This window comes from Euprymna scolopes, chromosome 6, assembly GCF_053919585.1.
Source record: "Euprymna scolopes isolate OS-2025 chromosome 6, ASM5391958v1, whole genome shotgun sequence".
In the NCBI taxonomy this organism is placed as follows: Eukaryota; Metazoa; Mollusca; class Cephalopoda; order Sepiida; family Sepiolidae; genus Euprymna; species Euprymna scolopes.
The window spans coordinates 88,119,125-88,143,452 of record NC_136487.1 but is presented as its reverse complement, the minus strand read 5'-3'; the positions used below and the strand labels follow the sequence as shown (position 1 = coordinate 88,143,452).

Below are 24,328 nucleotides of genomic sequence, written 5' to 3'. Positions count from 1 at the left end.
AAAACCAAGCTCCTATCTTTACATCATCAACGCTCTGATCCCCATCTAGCATCAATTGAAATGGATGGCTCTCGTCTAGGAGAGGCTCCATGTTTTGATAAGCTTCTGGGTTTGACCTTTACTCCTAACCTGAAATGGAACCCGTGCATAAAGTCTGTTGCCAAGGTCGCGGGAAAAATGATAGGATCCTTCTACCGCTCCAAAAGATATCTCACTGCTGATGCAATTCTCTATTTATATAAAAGCCAAGTATGTCCAAGGATGGAGTATTGCTGCCACATCTGGGCCGGAGCTGCTAAAAACAGCCTATCCTGCCTTGACAGAGTACAAAATAGACTTTGTGGCTTAGTGGGGCATGCCCTTTTCTCTTCCCTGCAACCTCTCTCCCACAGAAGAGATGTTGTGAGCCTGTCTTTGTTTTATCGTTATTTCCATAGCAAGTGCTCGTCTGAACTCCAATCCCTGGTCCCTCCTCGCCAACCTTTCATGCTAAAAACCCTCTAGCTGAAACCACTGTCAAAAATTTTTCTCACTCTTTAACTGTACCAAAACCAAAATGTAGATTCCATGAACAAAGCTTCTTTCTTAGAAGTGCACACCAGTGGAACTCTCTTCCGTCTGCCTATTTCCCACCTGATTACAACTTGGATGTCTTCAAGTCCAACATAAACAAATTCCTGACAAACCGCCTCCTTAAGTAAGACACTTTATCAAATCTCCAATACTAACGATTACTACGATACTATTCCATTGATTACTGCACACGCAATAACCCTTATCCCTGAGTGGCTTCCGGGCCTTGATAAGTGGTGACTTCCATGTAAAAAAAAAAATGAAACTTGCATGATAAAATGTCTTACAAATAAATGTGCCTGCAGCTTAAATCAGAAATCCACTTATCTGAATTGTTTGATTATACTTTTTCTTCTAAACAGAGTGAAATAAGACCCCACCCTCTAGGTTTTGTGTGTTCAGTAATTACTGAATGCACATTGAGACTATTTGGAAGACAAGGGAGGTAATCTTTTAATATAAGTTTTACTTTAATGACAAATCTAGAAGTTCCTTTCATCATATAAATTGTTTTCTCTTTCTCCATTTATAGACTGAATATGTGCACATGTTGAATGCAACAATGTGTGCCACGACAAGAGTAATCTGTGCTATTCTTGAAAATTACCAGACAGAAGATGGTGTGCTTGTTCCAGACGTCTTGCAAAAATATATGCCAGAATGTAAGTACAATCACATATTTTTCTTTCTTTATCCAACAGATTAGTGAAAAATTAGAATTGTTCACAGTTCAGAACAAGTGATGATAGTGTCATTTTCATCTTTCTTTCACCGTGTCCACTTGGAAGGCCTCATATGGGCATATTCACCAGCTGTGCAACGTATGATGACATTCCACTTACAAGAGTGTGAGATTTTGCTTCATCATGCCCATCAGTTGTTGTATTGTAATAACGATCTGCATTGTCTGCTACTCATGGTTATCGACTAATCTTTGGAAGGACAATGAGACACTTCAGGTCATACTTTCCAGGTTTGACATCCAGTGAAAGAAATGCCAATGGATTGCTTACTGGTGACAACTCAATAGAGTAATGCAGTTACAGACCTTAATCAATGCTGTTTTGTTGTGCAGCATGCAGAAAGATTCTGATGGCATGTTTCAAATCCTAATTTGATAGGTTATTTTATTTAGGATGACAACTGAAGAAGAGATTTTGTTTGATTTATTGATTATTAAAAATTTGTTGACAACTTGAAATGATCACGCTTGATTTAAGGCTGGAATATCAGAACGATAAATTTCAGTTATGAATTTTTTTTTTTAAATACGAAGGAGTCACCACTTATCAAGGCCAAGAGGCCACTCAAGGCCAAAGGTTAATGAGTGTACGGTAGTCAATGGGACAATATATAGTAATCATTAGTAACAGAAATTTGGTAAATTGGATTACTTAAGGGGATGGCTCATCAAGAATTTGTTCTTGAAGACAACCATATTGTAGTCAGTTTTCTGCAGGCGTGCAGTTCTAAGAAAGAAGCTTTGTTCATAGAATCTACGTTTAGGTTTAGGCACAGATAAAAGGTGTGGGGGGGGGGCATAGATTGGAGCTCAGACGAGCACTTGCTGTGAAAATAACGGTAAAGCAGAGAGAGAGGTTCACAATGTCTCTTCTGTGTCTATTTTGAACTCTGTCAAGGCAGAATGAGATGCTTCTAGCAACTCCTGCCCAGATGTGGTAACAGTACTTCATCCTAGGATGTAATTGAATAGATCCCAGCCGATGATACTATTTTGTTTGATTTAAAAAGTTTTCAATCATACATGTCAACAATTAGTTAATCATGAAATAGTCTCTGATAGATTAGCCAACCACAATAAAATAAAGTTCTCAAAAGGACTGATGCTTGTGGAACTTGGCAGAAGACAATCTGTCATGGAGCGAGACAGAAAATAAAGTTGTCAGTCAAAAACAAAAGTAAAGACAACGAAAAAAAGGAATTCTTTCTAGTCTAATTTCCAAAAGAACAAAAGCAAAATAAATTTAAACTTTTTTGTGTCTTTTCCCCAATAAAGGGAGCAACATATTTTTTTATTGTCACACATCTGCGTTTCAAGAAATATCTGTTAATGTTTATTGCAAATTATTCGTTTTAGAGTTGCTGACAAAACCAACCACTTATTTATGTTTCTGACTATGTTGTGTCTTCTGCAGATCTTTTAAACATAGAGTAACCAGATGATGGAACATATAGTTATCGTAACATCAGACCATCCATCCACTGCCCTGGAGCAGGATACTGATTACACTGGATGAAACAAGAATCTGTTCTGGATTCAGATAGGCAATTTTTATCCATAAGAGGAAAACAGTGGAAGAGTAACCTAACCAGATGATGTTAGTTTCATGTGCACATTAGATAAACATTAAAAACTCTTTAACTACTTGCTTTTAATCAAGTCATTAAAAATTAACAGATCAAATCATATTGGGTTTTCCATGCGTGCATGTTGTAGTGATCTTGTCAAGACTGATTAATAGGGCTATGACAACAGCATATTCTTTTCATTGTTTTGACTCTTGAGTGTGTATCCGTTGATATCTTATATGCTTTTATATAGTGATGTGGTTCTCGGTTGATTAACTGTGTCGGATATTATAAGAATATTCTGTTGTCGTAGCCCTAGTGATCAATGCTGTAGCTGTAACTAGAGCTATCTTGATATTTCTAACATTTAACATCACACAAGATCTTTAGAAAAAGAATGTTTTATTTTTCAGTTGTTCAATTATTGTTACAATTCATCTTATCCTCTTTGAAGCAACCATCACTCACCCAATCATTCATGAAAACCCTACTTATTTTCTGGAAGATCACCTTCATAACCTATTTGTGATTTTCTATCTAGTGTAATGCGTACAAAAACCAATAATATTAAACAGTTAAAAACTAAAAGATAGCAATGTTTGTTTCCTGGATGAAAGTAATTGTAGTCTTCCAACACTGCTCTCATCCAGTTGGAATTATGACAGAAAACTAATAATCTCATTATCATAAATTGTATGGTAGGAATAAAAATCAATGTTCAGCCATTCAAGTTCTGTATTAAAAAAACATTTTTCTTCTAATCTTCAGTTTACAAGGAGAAACTGCCATTTGTGAAACCAGCTCCGATTGAGGAACAAGAAAAGAAGAAACTTGAAAAGGGCATGAAAAAGATGAACATCAAAAGTTGATCAACTATAGCAGTTTTTTCTCTTTAATTATTTTTAAGAAACACCGATTCTGCAACAGGAGACCTCCCATCTTGTTACGGCTGAGTCAACATCCGCCATTTTACCCGCAACTATTAAGATCTACGCTCTACGGTTTTGTTTTGCTTCAATTATGTTACAGCCGGTGGAGACCACCACTCTTCAATAATGATTGTAATAAAATTGGGTTTTTGAAAACTAAAGGTTTTTTTGTTTTTTAATTCCTTGTTGCATTAAATGAGCGAAGAAGCATGTTTCAAATATAAACATTTTTTATTCATATTATTTTACAAAATCTTCAGCAAACAACCTCAGATGCTGGAAAAAAAAAAAAAAAAGATTTAAGGTTTTATTTTTTTTTTTTAGTCATGTTAGAAAATTTATATTTTTTTGCAAACAAATAAAAACTTACCTGTCAGTAAACCAATAGTTAAAATTGAATAAGAGGACCAAATCTTGTAGATGAGGTTCATATCGTCGTTGAGCCAATCCAGTTATCACTAATTACAAGAAAGAAAAGTTACTTTTTTATTTCATGTTTAAACAAGAATAATAAACAAAATGATCCTTATCTGATATTTCAAGAACACTATTTTGCATTTTATTACAAACTTAATTCTGAAAATAAAGACAATTATATTATTGATCTAATATATAAAGAAGAGTTGGTTGGATTCAACAGCAGACTTAGATATTTGATTTAGTCTGACCAACCAAATATGGAATTTTGCAATCCATGTTGTAATGAAAAAGAAATTACAATCTATTTCATCAGCTACCTATTCAATCTCACCCAATAATGCTTTCAATAATATAAACTTGGCAATATTCAGTATGTCCCACTAAAGCTTCACAACACAATATTCACCTTCTTGATAAAGAAATGTTTATCTTCGATAGCTCATATGTTAAGAGAAAGACAGTTGACATGCCAATAATCCCCTTCTTCGTCTTTTTTATTTACATGCCTTTATCTTCGTGCACATCTTTCCAAATCACGTGTGAATCTCCTTACAAACCTGTTATGTTTCCTTTCGTTTCCTTTACTTTTAAACTTTTTTTTATTATACATATTTATGATATTTATGTTGTTATTCAAATGAAAACAAAAATTCAAATCGTCCTACAGTAAGAGAAACGTCACGATAGATGATTATCCAATGGAAAATAGTTTATGTTCATTACAACTAGAGACAGAAGACCAGTTCATAATAAACCTTACACCTACTTCAGTTTTTTTAGTGTGTTTCTTCTTCATTATCTTTCTACTAAGCCCACTATCGATCAACTCATCCTCTTTCTTTTGCCATAGTTTTTCCTTTCCTTTTTTTTCCCCTAACATTTAGAGAGTGGGGGGGAGGAGCATCTTTGCTCATCTACTGACAATGAAATGTTTACAAGGCTGATTTCTATTGGTTGACATGTGGTAACGATTAGTTTGTTGAGAAAAGGTAATAAAATAAAATCATTTTACAGCATTAAGATTTGAATCCAAAAGATTTGAACACAAAAAAAATTCAAAATAAATTTGTTTGAAGGGAAAGGTGAGGGCTTCACTGTTTGACATATATGGTTGACATTTTTTTCTTTTTATATCCTAAATATTCATGCAAATTTGCAATACAACACATATTGTTGAAAAGACGACTACCTAAATTAAAATTATAAAAACTGAACAGTTTACTTACCTTTAAAAAATACTTTGGCATATTTAGTAAATTCTTCATACAATTTTAAGAGCCTGGGAAAATTTGGATGCTTGATTGTACCTTGTTCGTGAGGATCTTGGTACCAGCGTTGATTTGTTAGTGTTTGATGGAAAGACCTGATAAGATTAAACAATTGTTTAATCATTGTCATCACATGACTGGCCTGTGGTGTCAATAAACTTCTGCAATGAATAACAATAATGCATCAGTGTTTTCTTTGCAATCACAAGTTTCAATAATCACCCCCATTTTTTTTTTATTATGCTTATGAGTTGCAACATGACTATCTTTATTTTTTTTTTTTTTACTTTCATTCACTCCAAACAAAGCATATTACAACTGAGATGTAAGGGCCTACAATGATTAGGGTCAGATTTATAGAGAATAGCCTAAGTTAGAAATTGTGCAGCAAGATATATGTTCACATTACATTTAAATGTCTATGTGGGTACAGTTGAGAAAAGCTCTTAGAGTAGAAAGTTTTCTGACATCTAGAAATGTCTACAGTGAAGGGGCAGGATTTTGCTGTTAATCAGATTGGTTGAGGGAACCACAGTGATACAACACTGCAGCAATAGACAGTTGGATTGAGGCTGAGAAAATGAAGTTTAACTAAGAATGTTGGTTGTTTTTGTTTTACGGCATATCAACCGTTTTCAGGTTATTTAATGTCGAATCCAGTGATTTTTGAAGAAAATTTTTTTAATAGAATATGTTTTTTTTTCAAGTCGGTTTCTGTTAACCCATAGTTGGGACCCTAACAGGTACTACCACTCCGGATCAGAGTAGACCTGGGAGCAATGGTAATTAAAGAGTGGCTCCATACTCCCCAAAGTCCGCAACCTGGGGCCTCACCATCGGATATAGTTTAAGGTCATACCCAGGACTTTAACGGAGAAGGATCTAGACATGAGATAACAATTGAGATCCTGAAGAGAGATTGGAAGATTGAGCTCAGACACTTACGACAAGATCCTAACAGCATACACACTCATATCGAATGTTTGTGTTGTTGTCTTTTGTGAACCATGGCTTGATGACTCCATAGACCAACAAAAAAAAAAATAAGATCTTGACTTAAACCATATGAAATTGAAGAACCATGCATAAGCCGGTGAGTAAGGAGTTAGTTTAGATTGTTCATTCTACAATATAAGCTTTTTGGGGTTATTAAATGCTGAAACATAATACCTATTAAATACAAGTAATTAAACACAAGTTGCTATTTTTTTACCTATAATTGGGACAAAATTCACTTTTCTTCCCGTATACCATAGAGTTGTGACGTTTATTTCAAGTGACTCACCTTTTAAGTGATATATTTAAGAAATCCATGTGAACCCGATGAAGATCGTCAAGATTATGAACATTGGATTCAAGAGATTTTTGAAATTCAGTCCAAGACAAATGAAGAACTTGGTTGACAAAATATTCTTGCAAAGCTCGCACCAATTCCCGCATGATGTGCCTTTTAATAAAAATACAAAATAGAAATCGTTATTAGGCAAAAAATAGGAACAAAGTTTTCTTAATCAAATAAAACAAGAATATTTCTCAGAAACAGAGTTCATTTAAACATGACATATTTCACTAATGAAATGCTAAAAACTAAATTATGATTGTTTTTTTTTTTATGAGTGGGCATCCCAAACCACGCATACATCTAAACATCTATTACGTGATTGTGTACCCTCCCCTCTCGCACCGTCAATGCAGCCATACCCTTACGGATGAATTTTACACTCATATAAATTAAGAGAATAATTTTCTGAAATACATTGTATAGAAAAATATTAGCATGTACCAAAATTTATGAAAAATTATCGAGTGAATGTTAAATAATAAAAAAGGAATATAAACAAGCCCAAACTGGTGATTGAGAGAGCCGACTGGTGATTAAGCTTGAGAAATAAACCATCAATTTCTATGCTTCTTCTACCCATCTCTTTCACTCACGTTCGCCATCAAACAATAACGATCATCTTTTTATACATCAGTATTTATCCACATTCTGTTAAGGATAGCAGATACATTATGAAAGCTGCTCCCATTTCCCTGTTGGGGGTAGGTAAGGGGTATTATGTACAAGATGGAATGATAAATGTCCCCCTAAAGAAAACAACATTACAGTTTTATTTTAAAACTTTTATTGAAAAAATTAATTCAGGTAACTTGATTATGCAGTAGAGCCGACATCTATAATGTAGCTGCCTTCTGCCTCAATACGCGCCTGGAACTGGGAGCATGCCTTTTCCATAAGCGCCAGCAGTAGCTCAGCGAATACTCAGCAGATGGCAGCGATCAGGTTGGTGTTGTGAAAGGTCATGTTGGTGTTGATCTCAACATATTACTAAATGAAGTAATCCAGCAGGTTCAGGTCAAGGGGTGGGGGTGGGGGGGGGGGGGCAGTGAGAAAAGCATACAAAGTGAAGCACTTCTTTTGAAGCCAAGCCTAAGTCTCTTTGGACTTGTGCGCCAGTGCAGAGTCCTGCTGCTACACCCAGGGTCTGCCAGCAGCCATCTGATGATACCAGAGATCACCACACTTCAACACATTCAGGTACACTTTGGTGTTGACTTTCAAGCCGACTTCAAACATGTGAAATGGCATAATGTGGCCCTCACTTGAAACCACACCAAACACCATAACTATAGTTGGAAACTTCATTGAGCTGTTCCCTCAAGTGTTGAACTATCCGGATTTGCATTTTTAGGGTGCTGGCAATGGTCCTGTTGTCATAACTTGGATCAGTAGAGAGCATGAGTTGTACAACGGCACATCTCCGATCTCGCTCGTTGAATATTGTGTCACTTTCAGATATGATAGATAGAAACCTATCTTCGAATTTGTACACAACTGACCAACTAGTAGATGGCCTGCAACAACAAAAAAAGAAACCCGAAAAAACATGAAAATGGAAGCATGTTGTCTTTTATAGGGCGACAATTTTATCATTCCACTTTGTATTTATACTGGAAAAGGAGATAGTTGTAACCAAGAGAGAGAACAAAAAAAACAGAGACATCACTATCCACTGAGCAATAATGTGTCAACAAAAACATTTTTATTAGTCTGTAATCAAAGAAGTGCTCCACTGGATTGCTTCAATATACTTAATTTATAAAACAGTCAAGTTACTTTATAAAATGGACTCTAATAAATAAAACAATACAAAAAATTTGTTTTTCAGATTGGAACAAGTTGAAACAAATGTATGAAATAGAATTGAAATTAGTTTTATAGATAAAAAGAAAAACATTGATAAAAGAAAAAAATTGACAATGAAAACATAAAACAAGAAATGAAAAAAAAAACTTACTCAAATGTCTGCACTTGATGGAACTGCATACTTTTGCGCTTCTGCTGAACACGATTGATGGCAGCTATAAAAACAATAAAAATGTTTAAAAAAAAGTCAGACGTACAAATGAATTAATAAATAAACAAATGTATAAAATAGAATTGAACTTAGTTTTATAGATTAACAAGAAAGTTTTTGCAGTTTTTAATTTTTAAATTCAGATGAACATATTTTGACTGAAGCAAAATTTTATTGATTGAAATAAGCACCATCAGAATCAACACACTTTTGCCAACGCAAAACAAGTGTATTTATGTCAGTAACATAAAAATCTTGCGTTCTGGTCGTGATGAAGTCACTAAAAGCGTTTTTGATATTACTTAGGTTTTTGAAGTATTTCTGATGCAGAAAGTTGTTGAGATGCTTCAGAAAGTGGTAGTCAGTAGGTGAGATGTCTGAAGAGTATGGTTGATGAGGCATTTTTGTAGCCCAATTCATTCAACTTCTGCAGTGTTGGTTTAGCAACGTGCAGTCAGGCATTGTAATGGAGGAGAATTGAGCCTTTTCTGTTGACTAATGCTGGGTGTTGCCAAAGTTTCCGATATATTTTATCCATTTTTTGATAGTACTTCATTGCCATAATGGTTCTGTTTACATTCAAAAAACTAATGGATGAGACCGGTTGCACACCACCAAACACTTAGCATGACCTTCTTTTGGTGCAACTTTGGCTTTGGGAAGTATCGTGGAGCTTCGTCGGCATCTAACCACTGAGCTGAGCATTGCCGTTGTCGTAAAGAACCCACTTTTCATCGCAAGTAACAACCCGGTCGAGAAACGGATCATTCTTGTTGCGTAAAATTTTGAAGTGTCATCTCTTCAGATGACACTTCAAAATGACGTTTCTTTTGATTGTTGTTAAATTTATGAGGCACCGATTTATCAAGTTTTTTTGTCTTTCCAATTTCTCTCAAGTGGTTGGAAATCATTGTATATGTTATGTCTAATTCAGAAGCAAGTTCTTGATCAGTTATTGGTTTTGAATAAGGTTCTTAATTGATCGTTGTCAACATCTGATGACCAACCACTATATTCATCTTGAAGACTCTTGTCGCCGGCACAAAATTTCTTAAACCGTCATTGTGCTGGACCAAACGCTTCATTGATATTGCAAGCTGTTTCAACAGCTTTTTGGTCTAGCTTAAATTGAAATAAGCAAATTTTGTGAATTTGTTTTTTTCTATTTTGTATTCAACATTCTGAAAAGAAGACATAATTGTTGGAGGTTTTTCACATTTACTTTATTTTTGCTTTTTTTTTTTTTTTTTTAACTATGTGGTTGGTTGGTTTTTGTTTTTAATAAATTATTATATTGAAAAAAAAAAGTAGGATTTGGAAAATCAAAATTTATTGTGTAATGATTTGGTCATTAAATTATTAATTGAACCAAATTTTTATAAAACTTTAATTTTTCTGATAGCTTCCAAAACTTTCAATAAAAATCTTAAAGCCAGAAAAGGATATGCCTCTAAATTCCTTTCAAATTTCGAAAAGTCGTACATTTATTTATTTTTTTGTTTTTACAATTATTCACAAGATGAATGACTTGTTTATGGAGAAACCAAAATGCAATTTAGTGGTCTCCATTTTGTAATTATTTATCTTTAATAAGATCTTTAAAATGTACATTTGCTTCATGCTAATGAATGTCTAATTTCAATAAATAATAGATTATTTAAAAAAAAACATATTTCAATATATATTCATTTACATTGATGCAAGAAACACACACATGTAAAATTGTCTCATAATTTTATAGAGACTAGATATCACTAAAAAATATTATACATTAAAATATACAATACTAAAAGAGATCAAATGAAATATTCACTCTAAAAATTAGTCTCTTTAATTCTTAAGTTGAACACTTATTTTTTTTTTTCAGTTTTTAATTTATTAATAAACTAGCAGAGAGACCTGATGTTGCCAGGACTTAATGATGATCAACGAATGTTTCACACTTCCAATACTTTTGTCAACAAAATCTGTGAAATCCTCCATTTTTCAATCCAATCAACCTGTACAGAATTTCTTAATTAAATCCATGGGGGTATAATGCTCTCGTTCCATCAACCAAGATCAAGTGTTAAGTAACTCGTAATTGTATTCGTCATATTACCCGTACTAAGAATTGAACCATCAATCTCTAAAAGATTCTTAGAACTTTTTATTACTTGAAATTTATACCCGTTACGCCACGGGTCATTGTGGGTTACATTGTGATAAGAACAATAGTTTAAATAAATCAAGCTATCAATTCTTATCTAAAAAATTATTTTCATCACAGACTTTTCATGTTAAATTCATCTTTTGTTGATTTTTATTTTCTTACTATAATCAACACAAGATCAATTTAACATGGAGCACCCCGGGTTGGGACAAAAAATAAAAATTGCCACAGTCTAGAAAGATCTCTTTATTGATCGGAGACAGAAAAAATAAAGTTTCGTATCTGCTCTGATGCTACACTTCATCTTCTCTGTCCTCAATCAGTGAAGGAAAAATCCTTCTAGACCGAGGCAATGTTTATTTTTGTCCCAATCCAGTGTACTCCTTTTTGTGGGAGTTGAATTTTCCCCACATGAAAATCCAGCCTTGTGTCTAACTCTGCCCTCATGGAGAGGCAAGTAAATAGGAGCTTTAAGAAATCAGCTTTTCAGAGGAGATAATTCTACTACAGCAATTTCAAAACTACAGTATGGGAGGAGGTAGGGGAGAGTGAGAAGATGAGGAAGACAACTTACCATCTCTTTTGAGTTGGCGCCAAATCTGCTGCAGCAACCAACTGGCCTGCTTCAGTTGCAAAAGGAAAGAATAAAGATGTCGGTATTTTTGATGGCATTCATTTGTGATTATGATATTTAATGGCCACTTGATCTAAAAAGAGAAAAAATATATTCATTTGCTTTTGTTTCTTTTTCTTGTAAAAATATGAAAATAATGACGTGTTCACCCCCAAATAAACCACATTTATCACTAAGATGTAAGGGGTTCTGTGAATTGAGAGTCAGATTTATAGGGTTCATCCTAAGCAAAGAGGTGTGTAACAAGATATTTGTTCACATTAAATCTAAATTTCTGCTTGTCAGTACAATTAGGGAAACAGGGAGTTGGGAGAGAATTCCAAAGTGGAATTATTATCAACAGCAGACCTCTGTGGAAATTAGCTGATTGCTTTCATAATTGTAATAAATTTTTTTTTTTTACTCACAAGTCACCAATTATCCTGCACATTAGCAGGAAGACCCGGCATTGCCTGGGATTGAATAATGAACCATATTCTTTTGCACCTAACATATGGCATAATCGCCTTGATATACCATTAGATTATTGAAGTTAAGCAATGTTGAGTGTTCGATCCCATGTGGGTGATCATTTGGGAATACCGAGCACTATATGCAAGAAAACATTGACACCAGCTTACAAGAACTGCAAAAAACAACTAATGTCATCATCTCCCTTGACTGAATTTGATATTCTCATGAAACTTCCTCCTTTCCACCTAGAATGAGTCCATTTTGGTACGAGGTACAGTTACATCTAACCCATAGCACCATCTATTCAATTTAGGTGATGTGGCTAAAGGATGTCTTTAGCATGCGGTGTATGTATAATGACATTAATTCAAATAATCTTTGGCATATTTATCGTTTTTAATACTCCCCCTCCCCTCAGGTACACCTAATATTTACTGGAAATCAATGAAGACTCCTATGAACTTTTATTCCGAGTTTCAAACCCCTTCTATTCTATTCTTATTTTGTGAATTTATAATTTTCATGTTATAAATAAAATAAAATTTATTTGATGTAAGACCATAACTCCAACTCCAAGAAAAAAACATAAAAAAGTGTTCGCATCTATGATGGAAATAAAATATTGTACATTAAAAATCATATAAATTGATCACAGTTTTATTTGTATAAAGAAAATTATTTTTAAGAAACTAACTTTGCCCAGGCATAAAATCACTTAAATATGATATTTTAATTTGTCCAGATTTCATATACATTTTTATAGAGTCATGATTTCAAAAGTAAAAAAAAAAAAAGTATTTGGGTGCCATCAGCTAGAATCGAAACCCAAACTGTAGAATTCAAAACTCGTGACGATACCACTGTATAAACATGACACACATATAAAGTGATTAAAAATTAAAAATAAACTAAGATGAATGTACAAAATGTTCATTTAAAAACAGAAAACATAGGTCATGTGATCTTTTCATGCTTACCTTGTAAGCTAAGTTCAAACAATTCAGAATTTGATTGTCTGAAAAACAAAAACAGAAAAGAATTTTTATTCATGTTACATCAAATAAAGACAATTTTCTTGTTGAAATGATATTTTTAGTTGTAATGTTTTTATTTTTAATGTTTCTATTTTTAATGTTTCTATTTTTAATGTTTTTATTTTTAATGTTTCTATTTTTAATGTTTCTATTTTTAATGTTTTTATTCTTAATGTTTTTATTTTTAATGTTTCTATTTTTAATGTTTCTATTTTTAATGTTTCTATTTTTAATGTTTCTATTTTTAATGTTTCTATTTTTAATGTTTCTATTTTTAATGTTTTTATTTTTAATGTTTCTATTTTTAATGTTTTTATTTTTAATGTTTCTATTTTTAATGTTTTTATTTTTAATGTTTCTATTTTTAATGTTTCTATTTTTAATGTTTCTATTTTTAATGTTTTTATTTTTAATGTTTTTATTCTTAATGTTTTTATTTTTAATGTTTCTATTTTTAATGTTTCTATTTTTAATGTTTTTATTTTTAATGTTTCTATTTTTAATGTTTTTATTTTTAATGTTTCTATTTTTAATGTTTCTATTTTTAATGTTTCTATTTTTAATGTTTTTATTCTTAATGTTTTTATTTTTAATGTTTCTATTTTTAATGTTTCTATTTTTAATGTTTTTATTTTTAATGTTTTTATTTTTAATGTTTTTATTTTTAATGTTTCTATTTTTAATGTTTTTATTTTTAATGTTTTTATTTTTAATGTTTTTATTTTTAATGTTTCTATTTTTAATGTTTTTATTTTTAATGTTTTTATTTTTAATGTTTTTATTTTTAATGTTTTTATTTTTAATGTTTCTATTTTTAATGTTTTTATTTTTAATGTTTTTATTTTTAATGTTTTTATTTTTAATGTTTCTATTTTTAATGTTTTTATTTTTAATGTTTTTATTTTTAATGTTTCTATTTTTAATGTTTTTATTTTTAATGTTTTTATTTTTACATCAGTTTTACAATTTCTGACTCATCATATTTCATTTAAAATCAGTTTATATGCTTGGATGTATTGGACAAATTTTAGAAACTGACTTCGAAACTAACCTATCTCATCCTAGGTCTTTATCCCTCTTTCTATCAAATCCATTCTTATGACTTTCATCCATATTTTCTTTAACCTTCCCCCATCACCTCAACTGTTTTACATCTATTACAAGAACTCTTATAACTATGTTGTCAGCAACATCTCCTGTTCTGAACACATCTTCGTATATTACCTACATTTAATCTTCCTTTCAGATCATCAGCCTGTCTTTAACACTCACATTACACACTCATCATATCATACTCAGCTCAGTTCTCTTCATGCAACGCATGTCCTCTACCTTCGGTGACGAGGTTTTACTTTCATATATAATCACACTCCATACTGATAAACACTTCTTTTAAGCAACAGTAGTAACATTCTCCAAGTTTTATAAAATCAATAAGACATTTTGGCTAAACTACTTCTTTTACACATCAAAACCATACATTTCTATTGTTGATCAGCCATCAACCTCTCATTGATATGTTATAAATTGTCTACTCAATGAGTAGTGACATCTCTCTCATTAGTAGTAGTAGTAGTAGTAGTAGTAGTAGTAGCAATTATCGTAAAAATGTTGATCTTTTCTATTTTATACTTTCTAACTGCATTAATGAAAACAATTAAAAAAAACAAACTCTAGTATTTTCTTTGGGATGTATTTTAGTATCTGCTTCACTTATTTTATTTTTACAGCAAGTGCATCCAGATGATTGCTGCATTTTACTGGCCATTTTCCATAGAAATAGTGAAAGAGCCTTGACAAAGGCGCCCATTTACTTTTAATATCCCAGAAGCAGGATCTTTCTGGCCTCTTGGCCATGAAATAACCATTTTCACATGCCAGTTGAACCTCTAACTTCACCTCCAATGGAAAATTTTCTCTTTATGTGGAAAATTTCAAGGACTAAATATTGTTAAACTAGGAGTTGAATTAGAAAGATTCAAGCTGGGATGGTGGAGGTGAGCAATTCACTCATCATGAAACAGCAGAATCTCAATTACAAAAAAATGATTTACTTTATTAAAAAATCTTTTACTACTTCTAATAACTCTACAAATGTAATGACAACAACATAATCTTATTGATATTATTAGGAAGTGGATTTGTGGATGGTAAGACACAAATATAAAAAATAATTGGACGAAAATGATATAGATCAAGAATGATACTGCTTTATAATTATGTGAACAAGTTACAATTACAAATTAAATTACTTTGAAATAAGCTGATATCAGTAAGACATGCTGAAAAATTTCTTGAATTATTTCTAACAGTTATTTTTGTTTATAGAAAAGAACAATCTTTTGTAGCAGAACAACCTTCCGTTTTTTTTTTGTTGTTGTTTTTAGACGAAGGCAAGTAAAAACCAACAAGTTATTGCATTGAAAAACAAATTCAATTATAATTACAAATACAATAAAAGGTAATACGTATGTCAGTTTGAAGTTTGGCAGTTTCCAAAACGGCTGTTCTGGAGAATGTTCTTTTTTGGTGAAGAAAATTTAGTAACAGAGGTGAAGAGAAAGGTTTTTTCATTCCTTTTAGTAAATTCTTTTTTGAGCTCCTCTCGTTCTTTCATTAAATTCCTTTCGAGCTCTTCTCGTCCAAGGTTCTTCTTTTTTAGTGTTTATATATAGCCTCTCCTCAAGTGATAGTGGGCAATTTGCATAGTCACTAACGGAAATTGCCCTAAAAAAAGCTTGTTTCCAATACAGTCCCTCAATGAAAATTGCAGTATACTTATTGCAATTCAATTAAAGAGTTATTTTATTGGTAGAGTTTATTCAGTTTTTCTTTTTTTGAAAAAGTGAATTTATATATTTTGGAAAGGTTGAATCTGTTTATTGGCTTATAAACTCTTTTCCTTTTAAGAAAAGTTTATTTTAAATGGTTCATTTTTTTTAGAGACTTATTTTAAATACAGTAAAACTCCTTCAATTTAAACTTCCTCTAAAGTTGGACTTCCTCTCATTTGGACTTCTTCTAAACCTGGACTTTCTCTAAACTTGAACTGTCTCATCATTGAAATTGTATTAGCAGATTTGATGTGGAGTTGCAGTAAAACTGTTTACATGATTTAGGCAGATACTGCGCAGAAATGTTAATATTGGTACTATGCAATTAATGTAGATTAGCTATTGATAATTAATTTACACTAACTGTAATTTTTTTTAGATTGCTATATTTAAAATAGTGTAAAACAACACATCACAATGGCTTGCAACTGGTCTAAAAAAAATTCTTGAAACCAAATGGTTACCGACCAACCACACTGTTCTTAAAACACTTAATGCAAATGATGTTGAAATGTAGGTGCAACAAGATGAGGAAACTACTGATCAATATCCTGAAGGCAGTAATGGTGATGAAAATAGTGACAGCTCCCATTCTCTTGACCCTAATATAAATAACCAAGAACACTCTGATGAAGCAATATCATGGGATGATGCAGAAAAGTCTATGGAGACAGTTATAAAATTTCTAGAAAAAAGTCCTAATTTTAGTGACAACTATGTTTTGCAAGAAATGTCACTCCAAAGAGATATAATCATAAAGAAGCTACAGAACCAAGAAATTGTAGATTTTCGTGATCGCTTACGGAATACAATGGCAGCGCCCAAGAGGTCAATCGATGAAAATAGGAACTGCAATGAGACTCATTCAATGAATAAATAAAAAACTGTATTTTACATAAATGTATGATTTCTGTAGATGATAACTTAGGAAATAAATACCTAACAAGTAAGAGTAGATTTAATTTATTTTCAATGTTTTTGTTCCTGGTAATAATATTTAACAATTCTTACTTGCAATATATCATAAACTCAACTTAATATATACTTGAAGTATAATATATGAGGGAGGTGCAATAAGTAATGCCCCTGACCCACTTCCAGTTGTCTGATCTAGCTGAAATTTTGCATGTGCAATGATTTATATCTCTATGGGTTATGTGGCAAATTGTGGTTTTTGTTTTACAGGTGTTTGAACTGAGTCAAGTGTGAAATGGAGCCTGTTGAATGTCGAGCAGTGATCCGGTTTTTGTATTTGAAAGGACGCACACCACAAGAGACTTTTGATGAAATGAAAGAAACTTATAATAGTGATAATGCCCAATCATATGACCTTGTAAAACGCTGGCATCGTGAATTCAAGCATGGCTGGAAGTCTGTAGAAACAGCTACCAGACCTGATCTCCTCCCCTTCTGCCATTGATGAGGCATCTGTCCATCAAGTTGAGGCTGCCATTTTGGAAGATCGGCGCATTACTATTCGCCAAATAACCCAAGATGTCAAGATTAGTACAGGGTTTGTGAAAACTATCATTCATGACCATTTGCACATGCATTGGTGCCTGTCAGATGGATTCCCAAGTTGCTCACACCATTCCAGAAGCGAGAATGCGTCGAGTGCTCGAGGATGAATTTGGAGATGTGCCAAGAAGAGGAGTCAAATTTTTTCAAAAGACTGATTACACAGGATGAAATCTGGGTCCATCACTAGCAAAGGGTACCACAATTACAGGAGCCTATTATGCTTCACTTTTGAGGAAATTAAAGGAAGCTATCAAAATCAAGAGGTGGGGTAAGATCAGCAAAGGTACCCTCCTCCTGCAGGACAACGCTCCGGTCCATAACTTGAATGTCGCCAGATCAGAAGCATGGGCGTGTGGTTATGAAATCTTTCCCCATCCTCTCTACTCTACTGACCTTGCACCCTCTGACTTTCACCTCTTCCCAGCCATGAAGTTGTTTTTGAAAGGAAAACGTTTTCCAGATGATGCAGCCTTGATTTCTGAAGTCACGTCATGGTTGGAGGACCAACCTGGAGTCTTCTACAAAAACGGTCTCCAGAGCTGCATCAAACGATGGGAGAAATGCATAACTCTGGGTGGTTCCTATGTAGAGAAAGACTAATAACTGTATCAAGTTCATTTGTTCTACTGCTACGGGAAGTGAATCAGGGGCATTACTTATTGCACACCCCTCGTAGCAATGAATTTCATTTACTATTTCATAATTTTTTAAAAATTAAAGTTAACTGCAGCACATTTTTTTCTCACGAAACTTGAACAGCATCCTCTAATTTGAACGAAGCGGATGTTCAAATTATAGGAGTTATACTGTATTATATAATTTTAGTACTATTTACTTACTATAGATAATCAATATTATCCCTCATTTTAAGGAATTTAGCAGTGGCTTTGCATTCAGGTCTAGTTCCGGGTTGAATGGACACCTCTTTATCATTTTTTATTATTTGAAGTGTTTTATCCTTAAGTCCTTCATTAGAATCATTTCTGAAATGCTTATTGGTAGATACTTCGATTTGAGGATTACCATAGGAACAGGATATTTCCATTGGATATAGGTTAGAAATGGAGTGATGTTCTATTGCCCCATTGCCTTGCACAAGTTTAACAGCTCATATTTTATTGTCAAATTCAATTACATTCTAAATACCTTGCCCAACATCCAAAAGGGTCCAGACTTAGATATAGATTTGATTAATGCAACATCTACTTTATTCTATTTTCCCATTTATTTTGGTAAATAATCTCATCTTGTTCTCTTAAATTTTGGTAAATAATCTCATCTTGTTCTCTTAAATGGATTCGCATTTTTTTATTTATTGGTTTACCAACTCACCATTCCTATCTGTTTCGGAATGGTTGAATTTAATTTAGTATATTGCAACGCCATTTAGTTAGAGTGTTGAAACATTTATTAAGTTTTTTCAAACAACATTTAGTTTATTGTTACAACATTTATTTAGGATGTTAAAACAACATTTATTTAGTGCGTTCAAGCAATATTTATTAAGTGCGTTCAAACAACATTTATTTAGCGCGTTCAAGCAACATTTATTTAGTGCGTACAAGCAACATTTATTTAGCGCGTTCAAGCAACATTTATTTAGCGCGTTCAAGCAACATTTATTTAGTGCATTCAAGCAACATTTATTTAGTACGTTCAAACACTTAGGCACTTGTACAGTTTAATCTAGACATTAAAAAATGAAAATATAGAGAAAAAAGGTTATATTGTACGCATTCTTTTTGGACTGAAGATCTCAGAAAAAAATTTCACTTAATTTGAACGAGTAGTTTTTTTTTTACAGCAGAAAAACACGTTTTTATGACAGCGAAGGTAGACATCTTGGAATTTTTTTTTACACACCACGGGGAGATAACTCAATTTAAAGCGTTGACACTTCCTCCCCATTCTGCTCGTTATCATAAATTTTTTTTCTCTGTAAAAAAAAAAAAAAAATATTTGATGAAATTAAGTGAAATTTTTTTTCAGAGAACTTCATTCAATAACGGATACGTACAATATAACCTTTTTCCGATATTTTTAATTTTTAATGCCTTGATTAAACTGTACATGTACCAATACTTGAATGAAAAAAAGAAGCACCAATAAATAAAAATCTTTCACTACTGACCATCTCCTCTTATAAAAGAACTTGGTTCCTGTACAACTACAAAGCTGAGGTTATCGGTGGCTTTATCATCACAACACATGGAAGACTTGAGAGCTTTTCGTAGGGTCCCATTCAGAAACATTGGATTTAGGACTTCATTTGGATGAGGATTTGTTGATAACTGAAAAGAAAATCAAACAATTGCAACATTATGTTTCTGAATTTTTGAGACTTACAATGTTCTAAGCCATAGACCTTAAATAAACTTAACCATATTTTGAACATAAATATACACTAAAATATAATTGCCATTGAAATATATTTGTCAAAATACAGGGTTTCATTCCAAAGTTGTATTTTACAAATTTTTTTTTATATTTTTCAGGTGGCCTAGACAGTAAACTAGGAAGATTCTTTTCATAGCAATATGGATTCAACTAGACACTATACGACGTAGGAGCAGATAAAAATCATTGAGATGTACTTTGCACAAAATTCAACGTTTGGTGGCCAAACATCAAGAAACAGGAAGTGTTATCGACCAAAACAACAGTGGTCAACAATCATTCAAATATAATTGTTGACAATATTCAGATTTTATGCAAACACTTTGAGGCATTCCACAGAAAATCAAAACACTGTCTCTCACAAGATTGGCATTTTGAGAAAATCAGTTCCGAGGATCCTCCATAATAACCTTAATCATTATAAAATGTAAATCATGCAGAGGTAAACTGATCCCAATAAAAGCAGAACGAAGAACATATCAGTCAGAGGATGAAAAATAACCATGGCTTGTTGGATATGAGTTTTTTAGTGACAAGGTTCACTGTCACTTGAAGGATATATCAAGCAGACTATGCACTTCTGGGCATGAACAAACCCATCGTCAACAGAAATTGGACAAAATGGCATTATCAGGCCATACATTTTTGAAGAGGAGAATCAGAATCGATTTACAGTGGACACATTCATGCCGACAAAGTTTATTCGTTCACTGATAAAGTTTCAATTTCAATAAGATTTGAAGGATACAATTTTCCATTATTTAGCTTCTATTTGGTGAAAAATTTTCCAAAAATCTCCTCTGGGAATAATCTATAAATATAAAAGCGAAAATGTATGTATGTTTGTATGTATGTATGTGTGTGTGTTTGTGTTTCCGCTAAAAACTTTCGATAGACAGAACAAAAATTCACAAACTTGGTATCATATTGAAGCTCCATCCTTCGGACAAAAAATATAAAAAAATTGGCAAAAAACATTAATTTTTTCACCCTGAAATCAACAATTTTCTACAGGGGGGGGGAGGGGGAAGTCAACAAAAACCGTCCTCTCATGACGAGATCGGTTCTACGCATGCGTCAGATGACGTCATGACCTGATTTAGTTTAAATAGTTGAAGAACTGACTGAATTTCATGTACATCGTGTTAGCTCAGTTGGTTAGAGCGTTGGTTCATTATCTAAACATTTTGGGTTCGAATCGTGGTGTGAGATGTCTTCTTTTTTTTTTTTCGATTTTTTAAATTTAAATATTGAACCAATGTTATTTAAGCCATTTTTAATGTAACATTGGGTTTTCTGTTTTTTTTTTTTACTTCGCTTATTCTTAGGTTTTCATTAACACCCCCGACCGACCACACACACCCAAAAACACCCAGGTAACCACCGATTTTTTCAATTTTAATATCGAAACAGGCTTATTTAAGCCATTTTTCACATGTTTTTTTTTTGGTTTTAACGTTCGTTTTTCTGTTTTCTTTTTTCGATTTTTACATTTAACATCGTTCGTTTGCCTTACGTTAGTTTTTTTTTTTTTTTTTTTTTCGATGTTTTGATTGATATCGAAAAAAACATTAATTACTTCACCCCCAACTGGGCACTTTTCTACAAGGAGAAGTCACTTTTTTCAACAATATTTTCGAAAGTCATCCCCTCTTTTTGATTGACTAACTTTAATTTAAACCTTTGCTACTTCCGGTTTGGCGATGGACTCAACGGCAAAAACGTCACTTATTTTTTCACATTCTTTTCTTCCTTCGCGGTACAAGTACAAGCTTACCTGCTTACTACGACTTTTTGTTTTTGCCCAACACACACCTTCAAACACCCAGGCAACGCCGGGTACCCAGGCTAGTACATTCTAAAACTAAAAATAGTAATTCAAATAAATAATTTGTATTGCAACATAAAAAGAAAATCACTTACTTTTTCAAAAAGTAAATCTGTGAGGTTCTGGGCAAAATCCCCATCTCCCATGATCAGATAATTCCAGAAGGCATTGAAATGTACATCAAGTGAAAGTTCCACCAGGAAATAATCTAACGCACATTTATTGACCAATTCAATTCTGTAAAGTAAGCATTTTTGATAAAAATTCATTATTTAAAAAACATTAAAACAAAAAATGAACAAATCTATATTTCTGAATATGAAAGAAGAGAGAATTGAAAATAAAATCTAAAATATAAGAACAAAAATGTCTTTCCCTCATTTATTTTTCTCCTTATTCTTTATCTTAAATTATAATTGATACTATTCAATGACCAAGGACAGAAACAATGAAATGTAGATCAATATACACGAGAAATGTAAAAAATAGAAAATCTTACTGTGAAGTGATTGGAGACAGAATTGACTGCTGGATGAGAACAGAAAGAGGAGTATGTTGGTAGGCCTCGAGTTCTCTGATAGAGGCTTTTGATCGAATTCCCGAACGGCCATGAACAATATAGGTAAGATCTCGGCCAATGTTGACGAGGCGGTCACCTTCTGTGAAAAAATTTTTTTAAAACTTTACAATAACAAAGTCAACAGATGTATTAAATATTCTGTATGGTTTCAGGTTATATAGCTACAGCTTCAGGTGGAATTTGCATAGATAGAGCTTATTTGAAAGGGATTCCCATCTGTGGAATATATTACTGCAGAACTGCTTCACTTCAGATTACAACATAATCATCTTCAAATTCAATGTCAACAAGTACTTTCCATAAGTAATCACATTAATCAATTTTAGTATTCCCATAGTGTTCTTCATCTTTCAGCTGACAATCATTTCATCTCATTAATCTTTATCTTCAATTGGCTATTGGTCTTGATAAGCAAGGACCCAATAATTAAAAATAAATAAGAAAGATGTATAATAATGTTAGTTTATGTGTAAAAATTAAATTAAAAAATAGCCTCGTAAACATACACAACATAAACAAAAATTAGTTGAATGATACTTAAAAATCAATTCTCAAGTCAAATACTTTTTTCTATTCTTAATCCCACTTTTCTGTTATTCAGGGATCAAACTTTTTCTGATATTTCAGAAGCTCATTCAAATTCTCACAGTTCAGCAAGCTAGCTGTCTCCAAATTCCACTCTGTGTGATCTTGTCTAATCACTTCCAAGTTTTCCTTGATTGGTTAACCTTTCTGTAGTTTAAGGCTTCTGCAACAGTTTATCCAAGAGGTAGAACACTTCATATCAGCATAACTGATTCATCGTAAGGATAGCTGGGAAAATGTAATGTTTCAGCAAATTTTTTGACCTGATGTATTGGGTTTGGTCAAATTTTGCATTATACAACCATCTAATCATGGATCTGCCATTGCAATGCAGTCAGGTCGAGAGAGGACTGGGTGAGGTCCAGCATTTACTACCATATAACATAACACTCCCTACACAGCTGCTATACAACTTACCGCAGATGTAGAGAGGGATGCTATCAAAGACAACAGCTCACAATTTTTCATGCATGCTCCCTTTAACCTTGTAGTTGTATGAAGTTCAAATCTACTGTGTGCACTCAGCATACCTCCTACATAGCAGAAAGTATCAGTTTTATTCTAGAGAAAATAAGTGAGGGACATATGCACACAATTTCTCCTTTACACATAGTTAGAATCGATCATTACAATGAAAGAAGCAAGAAAAGAACACCAAAACTCACCAAAGTCAAATTCTGTCTCATACGGTTCTGACCAAGAATTTTTCCAAGCTTTAAACATAGTTTCAAACTCATTTCCTCCTATCGATGAACTATCTGGAATAAAATAAAAAGAGGAATTATATCATAAAATTTTAGGTTCATTTTTAATCATCTATAACAATGTGTTCAATTTATTGCACGCATTATTAAACACTATTATTATTGCACGCATTATTAAACACTATTACAATTCAGCAGTTTTTTTGTTAGGCCATTATTTTGTTCTTTCCTTTTTAGACACTTGAATTAATGTTTTACAGGATAAATTTGATGTTTTTGATATTCTTTCATTTCAGAACTATTTGAAGCATTTAATAGTGATAGAATGAAACAAACAGCTGTTTCTGTGTACTGCGGGTTGAAATATGGGAGCACAGACGACTGGAAAGCACTGAAATATTGAAAGAAAGTGACCTGTTCATGCTGGATTAAAAAAAATTGGAAATCTTAGCTACAGTTCAGTGCTTCTTAAATACTGTGAAGGTCATGAGATGCAAGCTGGAGTATTTGTATAATAATATATAATCCTTCATGCTAGCAGTGGCTAGCATGAAGGATTATAGCAGGTGTTGTGATTATGTCTGCACAACGAAATTTGTCAAGAATTAAAAAATATTTTTTTATTTTTTATTACATTTTCACCCCCAAACAAGGCACATTGCCACTTTGATGTAGGGGGCTACTATCAGGGACATAAGCTACAGGAGTACTATGTAGGGACCCATGTTTCCTGTGAATGTTAGACTG

At 32.7% G+C, this 24,328-nt stretch overlaps 2 protein-coding genes across 5 annotated transcripts in view; one reads left to right on the top strand and one right to left on the bottom strand.

The window, feature by feature from the left end:
• The window catches only part of LOC145277767 (serine--tRNA ligase, cytoplasmic-like), a 50,072-nt gene extending 46,099 nt beyond the window's left edge, over positions 1–3,973 (top strand). For both annotated transcript variants that reach the window (XM_080129512.1, XM_080129511.1), the window contains exons 10-11: positions 1,106–1,235; positions 3,652–3,973. In XM_080129512.1, the coding sequence (XP_079985638.1) occupies positions 1,106–1,235; positions 3,652–3,752 (231 nt within the window). In that variant the 3' untranslated portion in view covers positions 3,753–3,973. The remainder of the gene's footprint in view (positions 1–1,105; positions 1,236–3,651) is intronic.
• Positions 1–24,328, bottom strand: part of LOC145277766 (gamma-tubulin complex component 6-like) — a 97,697-nt gene that overhangs the window by 3,844 nt on the left and 69,525 nt on the right. The window contains exons 25-35 of one of the 3 annotated variants that reach the window (XM_080129510.1): positions 23,543–23,635; positions 22,212–22,371; positions 21,808–21,949; positions 19,619–19,778; positions 13,076–13,113; positions 11,586–11,718; positions 8,800–8,863; positions 6,786–6,947; positions 5,459–5,661; positions 4,183–4,270; positions 4,025–4,088 (exon numbers count right to left, since the gene is read on the bottom strand). In XM_080129510.1, the coding sequence (XP_079985636.1) occupies positions 4,082–4,088; positions 4,183–4,270; positions 5,459–5,661; positions 6,786–6,947; positions 8,800–8,863; positions 11,586–11,718; positions 13,076–13,113; positions 19,619–19,778; positions 21,808–21,949; positions 22,212–22,371; positions 23,543–23,635 (1,250 nt within the window). In that variant the 3' untranslated portion in view covers positions 4,025–4,081. Of the gene's footprint in view, positions 1–4,024; positions 4,089–4,182; positions 4,271–5,458; positions 5,662–6,785; positions 6,948–8,799; positions 8,864–11,585; positions 11,719–13,075; positions 13,114–19,618; positions 19,779–21,807; positions 21,950–22,211; positions 22,372–23,542; positions 23,636–24,328 lie in introns of those variants that run through there. The other 2 variants (XM_080129509.1, XM_080129508.1) reach the window with 2 other exon arrangements.